The following is a 12,015-nucleotide window of genomic DNA, read 5'->3' on the forward strand; positions in this document are numbered from 1 at the left end:
AGGATTCTCTCTTTCCTGTTTTGTGACAGAGAAAAGTCAAAAAGAAGAAGAAAAAAAAACATTGTAGTGGGTTTTATTTGTGAATGTGTCTCAGGTGATCAAGATGTAGCTAACCATCCCAGCTGTTCTGTGTTTGTGAAAATCATAGGGCAGGCTACCTTTATGTAAACCGCTGCTTGAATTGTGGAGAAAACATAGAGCCAGTGCTTGTGGTGGTGTCGCCATCATCCTGAATCTGAGTGAGGAAACTAACCAAAATACATAATTTATGAAATTGTTTACAGATGTGGTGTATTTGCTGTCATTTTGTTTGTTTGGGTAACCAATGCATAGACAGCAGATTCTGAATTTGCTCTGTTGCCATAGAGACATATGGCCACCCAATTGCATATTCCAGAAGATAGGCTACATGGTATTTGTATTCTTGTAATGTTGTCATTTAATGCTTATGAATATAATGTAATAGAACTAGATATGGTAGGCCTCATCTCCTAAAGAAAGTGTGTGGTTTGAATGTTTATCTGAGATAGCTTTGATCATACTAAATAACCATACAATTTAATATGAATAGTTGAAATTGATATGGAATAATAAGAAAAGCTAAGAAAGGAAGAGAATAGTGAATTGAGTGAGGATCGAAGAGTGAGAGTAATATTATGAATATAATTCCCTTGTGAAGATGGTGCAAAAAAGATATTGAAATTGATATGGCGTACTTCTTCTTCTTCATGCGGGTTAGGTGTTGTGTTGTCCTCTGCTCCCCAGGCTCGGGGCCGAGGGGCTATCCTTTTACCACCCCGAACCCGGGCTATATATCCAAGCACACCTCCTGGAGCCATGTCATCGTTTCGTCATCCAAAACCGAGATGAATTATGAATCATGACAACACAAACCTTTTATTAGTAGATACAGAAGATGCTATCTTCAAAATAATCTAATTACGGAAAGGTTGTCCTCAGCCAACAAATAACTGTTTTGGTCAAAAATATTAATCAGTATTTTCAGTATTACTAATATTTTCATATTTGGACATTAATGGCACATACAATTAACAACATTCACTACAGCCATAATCAAGCAATATCACTAATGCACTCTTTAATACAGTCTGAGCCAGTGGTCAGGAACATTTGTGGCTTGAAAGATGAAAACATTGTGTGATAGTTCTCAATATTGCTCTTCTTATTGTGGGAGGACAGCAGCAACCCAGCTGTGTTAGCTATAACTGTGTGTAAAATGGTATGGTGTATGGTCAGATCATAATTGTTTTGGTCAATGTGTTTTCATAAATAGTAGTAGTGGTAGTAGTAGTACTTTATTGATTATTGATTGATTGTGAGTCTGTGTGTATAGATCTCTGTGTGTATACTGTGACATGTTTTTGCGTTTTATGTCTGGATGGTCTTTTTTTGTGATAATGTGTAATGTCAGTTTTTATTGTATTTTATTTATTTATTTATTTATTTTGTCTTTTAATATGTGTATCATTTTAGATTAACTACTTTTGTAATCTTTTTCAGTGTAAACTGCGATTGTGAATTAAATAAACTCAAACTCAAATCCCAGGGGGTAAATTGCACCACCCCAAAAAACATTTTGGCGCAGAAAATGAACATTCAGTTTTACAACAGCATGTACACTGAGTTTACTAAAGATGTGTAAACGATTAAGTTCTGTGCTCAGCGGGACAGTCTGAGAGCTGTGGGGTGAACGTTGCAGATGTCAAACCAGTGCTGGCCCACTTCCTTGGCGGGCAGCAGGCCGTTGTGTGGTAGCGAGGGTCGGCGCCAGCGGTCTCTGCTGCCCACCACCCTCCAAAAGTGTGTGCCTTTGATCAGGAAGATGGCGTTGTGCGTGTAGGAGAAGTAAGCTGCATCTATGTGACCATCTGGATGGTCACCAGTGACTACCGGCGGGAACACATCTGTGATCTTTCTGGGAAAGCCACGTGCCAGGCGGTAAGCTTTCACGTCAAATGCGTACACCTGTTGGAACAGATTTGTTTATTCTAAAGAACAGCTAAATATTAAATTGAGTCTATCTGGCATACAATTGATTCTCTAGTAGCAAGCTGGCAAATAATCAATTTACAAGAGCAAAACTCTGAGGCTATTGCAATATGCTGATGTGTGCTGTTGAGCCTCTTAAAGGTGCAGTATAAGGTTTGTGATTTCCTGTTAGAGTTAGGAAAGTTTTTTGAAAGATTTTGAAAAATGTAACCGACAAAATCCCCGCCCCTACTTTCAGAGCTCTCCCTCCAAAGCCACTCCTCCAAACTTGGGGAAAACAAATGAAACATGTAGCAGGTAACTGGCAGGTAAGTAGGTTGACAGGTAGGTAAGCCATCCAATCATTTCAAGTTGGCAACTCAAAATGATTGGACACACAGTCCTATGACCTCCACAGATTAGGTATTTATTTAATTTTAGTGTCAGAGCACTTTATTTATTGATTGCTGTCACGATTTTATGAGAATTACAAAAAAATATAACAGTCGTTTTTATAACAAAAAGTGTTTCTGAGCCAAACTGCATACTGCACCTTTAACAAGTTGTTGCAACTTCCTCATTAATACAGTTTGTATTGATATAAAAGGCACTGGTTTCATTGTTCGACAGTGGTGAGGAAGGTGTTGTTCTTACATGAGTGCCCTTGAAGAAGTAGATGTGCGAGTCCCTCCTGTCATAGAGGGCTGTGTCGATGGGACTGGGCACCCCAGGGAAGCCTGCTGAGATGGGTCTGGGGTAGCGGTGTCCCTCGGGGTCCTCCGTGAACGCCTGGTCATTGTCACTGTCATACCTCCAGAACTGAGTGCCTGTCCACAGCGGGAGAATCCATCCGGCATGGGTCAGTCACATGACATCAGTATACAGTAGCTTACCATTTCATACTAGCTGAATGTGCTAACCTAATGCAGTTTTTTTTGGGGACCTGACAATGGCGGGGGGAGGGGGGGGGGGCTGTTGATACCTTTAAAGAAGTAGACGGCGTCGGTTTTCCTGGACCACACGTGTACGTATGCGTCCACGCCACCCGTGGGTATGCCGTGCCAGCCCACCTGTAGAGCCACAGGGTCCCCGTAGCGCGTGCGGTTGTTCCGGTTCTCATATAGCCAGTACCAACTGTCCCTCGTGAAGTAGGTGTTGAAGCGGATGACCACTTCGCCGTATGACGTTCTCTCCTTCCTGATCCAGTCAAACACTGTGTTGAAACGGCCACTGCAGTCACCTGATGAAAAAAAAACACACATGAAAAGAGGATATTCTGTAGCTTACTGCAATGTACTGCAATGACGAGCATAGATTGCTGAACTAAACTCGGCCACTGGGTGGTGCTGTGTAATCACGCCTTTCAATTAGCCTAACTACCGTAAAGGTGCTGTATGGCCTTCCTGTCCATCCAGTCGATCTCGAAGCTCGCCTCCTGGGGGAGGTAGCTGGGCTGCATGATGGAGCCCGTCCTGTAGATGTGAGACAGACCCAGGACATGGCCTATCTCATGCACTGCCACCTGAGGAAGACAAAGGGGGGGGGGGGGCATTCAGGCTTAACTGTCACTTCTCCTAGTGCCCCTACTACTGACAATGACATTATATGGCACAATTATGGAGAAACCCTTTTACTGTGTCTTAGTAAAACCTAGTCAGATTTAGCTAACTATGCTGTAATACTTCACTCACTTTGAGGAGGCTGATCCCACTACCGGTGTTGGGCGCCGTGAAATGCTCATCATCATCAAAATGGATGTCTCCCAGGAACCAGGCATGGGCAAACTCTCGGCCAGTGCCGTCAAACTTCTGGTTGCATCCTAAGTGTCTCCCTGTATAGTAATCATGGGGAGACAGTAATTACACAAAATGTTTACTGAGGTCATCATCCATAGTATCTAGTTGACATGTATCACAAGAATGAACAGTCTGCCTGCTAGCTGCGCTGAATGTTCACTTTACTCATCACTGGACTACAGATATCTGGTCATTTCCCATTTGTATTTAACACATTAACCTTTTAATTCATGTACATATAAACTAACAGAGTCTAGAATTTATGTATAAACACGTATAGCCTTATACTAGCCTTGGTATTGCACTTCTATTGTGTATATATTTTTTTAATTATGTTTAACTTATTTTGTTGCTTCTTTTTTATACATGCAAGTAACCTGTGCACCCTCCACCAAATTAAATTCCTTGTATGTGAAAATGTACTAGGTTAAGACCTGTTCCGAAGCCGAGCCTGATATCAATGTCGTCCAGGGGAGAGCGTGCGTCCTCCACAAACTCCAGAGGAGACACCTCGCTCCACATCCTGAAGGCCAGTCTGAAGATGTGCCTCTGGTCGTCGATGGACAGCTGACTGCTGTAGCCTTCTCCTATGAGCCTCCACCTCAGCACGGTCTTGGAGAAGGCCATGTATCCCCACTTGCCAACCTCTCTCTTCTGCCTGCGCTTGGACAGGAGTGTGGCCAGATGACGTTTTCTACGCGTGAGCGTGGGACTCAGCTGTTGGTGCGATGTGGTGCCGACGGTGTCATTAACCGTGCGACTATCTGTGGCGTTTTCACTGTTTTTAACAGTGTTATTACCATTGTGATCAACGGTGTATAACTGATCTGTGAAGATATCTCCAGTGGCATTGGAATCGTCACTGAACATGTTGGCAGTGTCGTTAAATATGTCACTGAATTTGTTGTCTCCCCCGAAGTAATCAGTGCCATTGACAGTGCCACTGATGTCATTTTGTGTTTGGTTACTGATGGTCTCATCAGAAGTGTTGCTGAGAGCATTCTCAAGTATATCTGGTATTAATGTGCTGTTCCAAATTGCTGAGCTAGTGGGGTTGGGCCCAGGGGGGTCATCTGGTTCTTTCTCCTGGTCTGGGACTCCACATCTAGGCTTGTTCATGGCAGCCTTGGTGGCATCATCAAACACCCCTGTAACAGGCAGACCTGACACCCTCTGGAAGTCCCTGAGGGCCGCGGCAAACTCCTGTCCCTCTGTGGCTCTGTCCGCATCCTCATCACTCCCAGGATGGGACACAGAGCCTCCTTCCTGGACGATGGATTGAAGGTCATAATCGCCAACAAAGTCTTCACTGACAGAAATATCACTTGGTTGAAACTGGATCTCCTCCCAATTCACTGGCTTTATGAAGCCATACCTGGAGAGAAACAGCTAAAGAAACGGCATGGAATGACATAAGGCCCCGTCTATGCGAGAATGAGAATTGAACTTGTATCAATTTCATTTAATTTTACACAAAACGTCCACATAGGCTAATATAGCCTGTGTAACTAATTAATCAATTAATTAATTAATTAAAATGTGTATTTTACCTCTGCAGTGTCCGTATCAGTTATGAGTTCAGCTTGGTGAGAAGCAGGAATCTCAACATCTGAATGATCCCGACTGTGGAAGAGTTTCTCTGCATCAATGGAGTTAATGCTCGTCAAAATTAAGTAGGTTATCAGCTGGATAAAAGTCAGCATCGTGATAGGAGCTTAGATAGAGATGGGCTACTACTGGAGCAAGTGGTGAAGTTACGAGCCTCTGTGCCTTCAAATACCCCCTTAATACACCACGCCCCAAAGAGTTAGGCCTACCTTTCTCTGAAACACGTTAATAGGCCCGCACTTCACTCGAAAATAGTCACTATGGTGCAAAAAGTAAACTTGGGTTAAAAGTCTGCAAGTGTTGACATCCAAAGTGAAGTACACGAGACGTGTCTTTCACGGTTTACTGGTTATGAATGGATGCAGATCGTTTTATAAGTGAGAAGAATGGCTTCTCTTTCATCCGTACAGCCACGCGACATCTGTCCTCAGAGACGCACCTGCTGTGACGGTGACGCGCGCCGCACCCCCTGACCATTTCACACATCAGTCAAAGTCATAAAGATCCGTCAACCAAACAGCTGTATCATGGACTCCATTGCTCCTTTTATTTTCGAAATATATTTTAAAGAGTAACATGGACATAACTTCAATCTTAAACATTCAGTGTTCACAACAGTTTAAAGCATTAAAATAAACAGTGCAAAACATACAGTAGCCTAGGCTACCAGCGTAACAAATAAATATAGGCCCCACAGATAGAAGCCTTAGTGCAAGATAATAAGATGAAAAAACATTGGACAATAGGAACATACATAAATCATTCAATCATAAACAAAATCATCAAATGAGAATTTTCTTCTGAAAAAGATCAGAATATGAATGCAGAAAGGGATTGATGATTAATTGATTGATTACTGAGGACGATTGATGATGGTTTCAAGGTTTTCAGGCTGGTGGTCAGTTACTTTAGAGACTTTGCTATCCCAGCGGCTAAGTGTTCAGCTGTTGGCTTCTCTGCAGAACAGCTGACTGATAGTCCTTCTGCTGTCATGGTGTCTGCTGTAGTAGGCCCAATAGCTGCAAACTGGATAAGAAAACAGTGCAACTCAGCATTGTAGCATCACACTGCAGGTTAAAACGATGGACTGGAAAAACAGAACAGGGACATCATAGTTGGTATTCTGTATTTGAGTATTTCTGAGGATGATGTACCTTGATCTGATTTAGCTGTTCACCTGACAGTCTTCGAACCACATCAAGGCAAAACCTGACTCCAGATGGACTGAAGAAAGCAATGCTGGCCGGGACACCCTACGTGTCCACATAAAAAAACATATAACATGGGTATTACTACATCTATATCCTGACAGGCTATAGGATAGCATTTGTAAAGGAAGCATTTTGCGGGGGCTCAGCTAACCTGTTCTGTGTAATAGTTTTTCAAATTCTTCTCCAGATCTGCACACTTTGTTGTTTGATAGACTGTCAGTGTCTCAAGAGGCACTCCTATGAACAATGAAATAAAATGTCACTAACAATATTTGATACTCTAAAAAGTACTTAGACCCAAAATAACAACTTGCAACATAAGATGGGACAATTACATAGTGGTCAATAACAATATGGTTACTGACCGTTTTTCCTCAAAGCCGTGGGCAACACTTCCCTTTTGATTGATCCACAAGGGAAGAAGAGTGGTGATATGCTGGTATCCTCCCCTACATGAAACAAGAGTAAGATAAACATTAGATAGCTGATTTCATCTATCCAATCTACTACAGAACATTATATATTACTGTATATGAAACGGTACATTATAGAGACTTACTTTCAAGGATGAGTCGCGAAAGAACATCTGCAGTCCCCGTGTCTTCTCCCAGGGGAACCAGACCCAGATTTTGCACTGAAAAAAAGATGATAAAGCACTTCATTTTGTAGTACAATTCAATATATGATTTGCCTGAGTTAACCTTGGTTGTTATTATGCAACCCAGAGCTATGCAGATAATAACACTACAATGTGTGTAACATTATATCTAATAACATTATATCTAATAATGAATAATAATAATTCATTTTATTTATAAAGCACTTTTCATTGTGAAAACAATCTGTGCTGACCATGTAACCCTCTTATTTTCATACAGAGTGACACATGCACATCCATAAACCAAAAAGGGCAGGTGCCGAGCCAAACCAAGAGATATCGAAAAAGAGCGGACTCGCACACTGCTGGGCTCCATGTTTAAGGCATTTATTGTACCTGAATCAAACGTGTGACGTTTCGAGCAAAGCTCTTCATCAGACTAACCGTCTTATTTCCATTCACTACACAGATGTGGAAGGATTAGTCAGCTGCCGATGACAAGAGAGCGCTGCACCTGCCTATTGTCTCAAGACAAAAGACTAGTTGCAAGAAGGGCTATCACAGTAAACTGTCACTTGTGGAAAACTCATTTCCAGGTGAATACAGGCTGGCGATCGCATCGTTGACACATTTCTGTGACATCCAGGTGCCTCGCTGCTTCAGTTAGCAGGGTATTGTGACTGATATAGAGGAGAAACTAGAGAGAATGTATTTACTCAGCATGCTAGCAAATTGCAGAATTTTGGTTATCAAAGACATACCCAAAGTTGCAGTTGCCTTCCCGACAACGTAGATGGACTTTGCATTCCATTTGTCTTTTATGGAACTGTACCACTCTGAAAAAGATCCCATATCAGAGGTCAACAAGCCAGATGTAAACAGTAAACATGTCGTCCCCCACCCATGATGCATGTTCCTTTCTGGTAATGAAGGAGTGAAAACGTGATATTTTCTTCATGAATATGAATATAATGTTTTAAGCGCTGTTATTTTTATGTGCAGAGTATTGAATTCCTGGAGCTCTAAACTCCGTGTGGAAAGTAGAAGGGCCCCTGAGCACTTTCTTTCAATTCTGGAAATCCAGGAAACAGCAAAAAAAAAAAGAAGCCTATTCACTCCCATTCAGTTGGGAGCATATCCCACTCTATTCAGCAATCTAACATTCAGGGACAGCAAACGTCAAGAGGGCAATGTTTGAATTCTTTTCGGCCCACAGAATCCAGCAAGCCCAAACAGGAGCTGTTTTGAGTTGATGTCGTCTCATTATTGGCACCCCAGCATAACCACCCCATTGACTCCCATTCAGTTGTGTATCCCACTTGCAACCTGTGTTTAGGTTGCAAATGCCCATTGGTCGTCTTCTCGTCAATCTAAAGGTCAGTAAAATCAACCAAATGTTGAGGTGGACATCATCGGATTTGTCTCAGCATACAGACTCCATATAGCCTGGTTTCAAGCAGTTTGGAGTCAATTTTGTCTCAAATGGCCATAATATAGATAAAATGGCATTAGATGTATGATTTTGTAGGTTGCAAATGTACAGTATATTGGGCCAGTTTCTTCGCGGATCTAGCAGTCGGTTGGTATTGACCAAATGTCAAGTGGGGGGCACCAATGAATACATCTGGACATACCTACTGAATGTTACCACACAAAAACAATTTGAGTACAGCTAGATTTAGTGTTATTATAAGCATGGAGAATAACCACCCACTGACCGCCATTAAATTGGGACTTATAATATTGGGATAAATTCCACTGGGATATATTTCTCCATTAATTTTCTATGGTGGCCGGATCGATACCCGTATCTCTGGTTCTGGGGGGGCTAGATGAACAATATTTGAACTGGTGGTTGTACATGTTGAGCCCTTTCAGAGCCTGTATGTGTTTCGTTCGTACTCGGTGCTTCCAGTCTCTATCGAGTGCAGATTGCCCACAGACTCAGTGAGTCACACCCTCCACTTCAGCTACTGTAGAACCCTGTACCCTGCCTAGACTACCTTGCCTAGACTACCCTGCCCTGATCTGCCTGCCTCCCTGCCTAGACTACCCTGCCCTGACCTCCCTGAGTAGATTACCTTGCCTAGACTACCCTGCCCTGATCTGCCTGCCTCCCTGCCTAGACTACCCTGTCTCCCTGCTACCCTACCCTGCCACGCCTAGTCGGCCTGCACAGATAGCCGCTTCCTCTCCCACCTGCCTTGCCAGAAATCTCCCACATTAAAGATCTGATTGCATTTCCTGGTTGTCTCGTGTAACAATGTCAGCGAGCCTCTGAGCACATGCCCAATCTTCCATCACAGACGTAGGGAGCTGTCTATGACTAAACCCGTCTGACCAGACTCCCCACCTCACATGACTAACTTATTCACAGTTGGAAAACATAATATGACCATGCCAAACTCTCTCTGGTCTATCCAACATGATCAAGCTACCTAAATAAGAATCATCTGATCTATGAATATAACGACTATAACTAATGATAATTGTACCCACAATGCACCTAGCCCTGAAACTAACCTATGATAATCTTAAGAACAAGCACCAAAGGAGCTTCTAAACACCTCAAGCCCTGAACTCTGTGGATTAAAAAAAAAAAATATAGACTTAAGCTCTTGAGTAGAATAGACCATACTTTTACTGAGGCACCATCGTTTTTTATGTACAAAGCAAAATGTACTCAATTTCATTGGGTGGGGGGCAATTATCAGAGATTGGGTCATGTCTGACCAGGCCTCTGCTGACATCTACTGGATCCACAAAGGGACTATAACTAAGAAAACAGTTGCCTCATACAATGCTCCCAGATAGGCCCCAAAGTACAGTATAAACATGAGAAGCAAATTAGTAATATAAACGTGAAAGGCAATACCGTAATCATTTACTTTTCCAATGTAAATATAAGGTGACGTGGTACAAGACAAGTCAACCTACCTTCCCTTCTTTCCTCTGCCTGGAGACACATTTTGACAGCCTCCACCGCCCTTGGACTGGTGAAAATGAGCCCACCATAATTGTCTGGCTGAAATAACTGAAAATAAAATGGACAGATGAAATTATAAATGTGACTCATACAGTAACTACACAAACTGTTAACACAAAAAGTATGTGTTATGTATGCACGTTAAACATAAATTGTATTTACCTTATCTGACAAGGTGTTCAAAGATACAAACTTGAAAGACAATGCTGGAATTAAGGTTGCTTTATGTCCATGTGATGCCAACTCCTGTAAATATGAAGAGGCCATGTCAGATTGCTGTGTGACACCTGAATGCTACACTTTTTTGACTTGATTTGACACTTGATGATGCTCGCATGACCAAAACGTTTGTCAGCACTTTTTCTTTTTGAGCACTTGTATTTCACCATGAGCATTTAAAATTAAACATTTAATGAATGTATACGTGTCTATCCAAGGAGTTTTCTTTGAAACATTTTGAGGTGTGCGAGTCCTCATCTACTTGAACACTTTTAGAAGGGAAATATGTCAAAAGTTGCACAAAAAAAATATCCCACACACTGTCTAACTTGCAATTCAGGTTTAATATCGTAACGTTTCCTACACCTTTCTCAGACATTTTTTTTATTTGTCTGATTAAGGTCTAGTAGCCTACCGAAACGTTACAACATAAACCTGAATCGCAAGTTAGACAGTGTGCGGGATATTTTTTGCAACTTTTTACCCCTTTCCTACGCACCTGCTTTATGTGTTCTTTATGAAGTATTCTTTTGTTCTGAGGGTAAATGTGTGACAACTTTTGAGCTTGACATTTAAAAAAAGAAAGAAAAAGATATACCTATACCTGGATGTATGGATCCGGTCTAGAGTCTCCCTCTCTTGATTCTTTCAAAAGCAGCACGTGCATCTTGACAGAAGTCTAAACAACAACAAGTCTAGACAGCTCTGCAATATGGACAGATGGATGGGTGTTTCTGTCAAAAGGCAGTCAGGATAACGTGTGTAAATGCAGAGGACCCATTCAGTTGGCTAAGGAGAACTGCCATAGGCTACAGTAAGGTGGCCTTTCATTCGTTTGAGGCGTGAATGAGGCACAGCTAGCTCTGTAAGCTACACCCAATGGCTGACATATGTTACCTACTGATAACAGTGATGAGTCATCATATCTGGATATCTAATTAACATCACAAACAGTAACAACCCATAGAGAAACAAAATCAAGTGTAGCCAGGTAGAGCTCAGTGCCTGAGGTCTGATTGGATAACATGTAGGCAGTGTAGGGTTATAATGTGGGGGGTTAAGCCAAAGCACTGTAACAATTGAGCCTACTGCCTTTTGTTATTCTCTGCCTTATATCCTTTTGAGTCAGTAAATATACGCGGTGCTGCAGTATGCACAGCTATTGTTTGCAATGGAGCTGTCATCTGTCAACAGACAACTTAGCTTCATTTTGTAGCTGAATAAACGATGCTATGGAAACAGTTTTCATGTTAAACTACTGAGCTCACAATTTACAGCCAATAATAATTTGATCCTAGTGGGAAATATTGTTAACAAACAAGTAATTCGCTACAGTACCTCGGCTTCCACGAGCTAGCTGCATGGCTAAAACCAACGTTGCAATCGGCGGGGAGTTATTTAGCTAGGCTACAAATATCTATATCTATCTATATATTTTTCTAGGACCTCTTGGATCATGACATACCCTACTTTCAAAATTAAACTAAAATCACTTAGTAGCATCATTGTCTTAAAATATATACTATTTGACGTATAATTGTTAAAATACAAGTTATCCGTTTTAATACCGTTTTGTACCCTTTATCTAATTGGAATTGGTTTGTTCCT

The 12,015-nt window shown here is 41.8% G+C and overlaps 2 protein-coding genes across 2 annotated transcripts; both read right to left on the reverse strand.

Moving 5' to 3' along the window:
- Window positions 1–1,680: 1,680 nt before the first annotated feature.
- Window positions 1,681–5,488, reverse strand: mmp21 (matrix metallopeptidase 21; the record flags this gene model as incomplete). Its single annotated transcript, XM_084456057.1, has 7 exons — window positions 1,681–1,986; window positions 2,644–2,816; window positions 2,972–3,229; window positions 3,370–3,511; window positions 3,681–3,820; window positions 4,220–5,174; window positions 5,336–5,488. The coding sequence occupies 7 exons, from the start codon at window positions 5,486–5,488 to the stop codon at window positions 1,681–1,683; spliced, it is 2,127 nt and encodes a 708-aa protein (XP_084312183.1).
- Window positions 5,489–6,039: 551 nt separating this feature from the next.
- Window positions 6,040–11,074, reverse strand: uros (uroporphyrinogen III synthase; the record flags this gene model as incomplete). Its single annotated transcript, XM_084455965.1, has 9 exons — window positions 6,040–6,419; window positions 6,548–6,646; window positions 6,756–6,841; window positions 6,970–7,053; window positions 7,164–7,238; window positions 7,964–8,038; window positions 10,140–10,236; window positions 10,351–10,434; window positions 11,012–11,074. 9 exons carry the CDS (start codon window positions 11,072–11,074, stop codon window positions 6,297–6,299), a joined length of 786 nt encoding a protein of 261 aa, XP_084312091.1. The 3' UTR covers window positions 6,040–6,296.
- Between the last annotated feature and the right edge of the window lie 941 nt (window positions 11,075–12,015).

The sequence above is a fragment of the Borostomias antarcticus genome (genome assembly GCF_949987555.1).
Source record: "Borostomias antarcticus genome assembly, chromosome: 22".
In the NCBI taxonomy this organism is placed as follows: Eukaryota; Metazoa; Chordata; class Actinopteri; order Stomiiformes; family Stomiidae; genus Borostomias; species Borostomias antarcticus.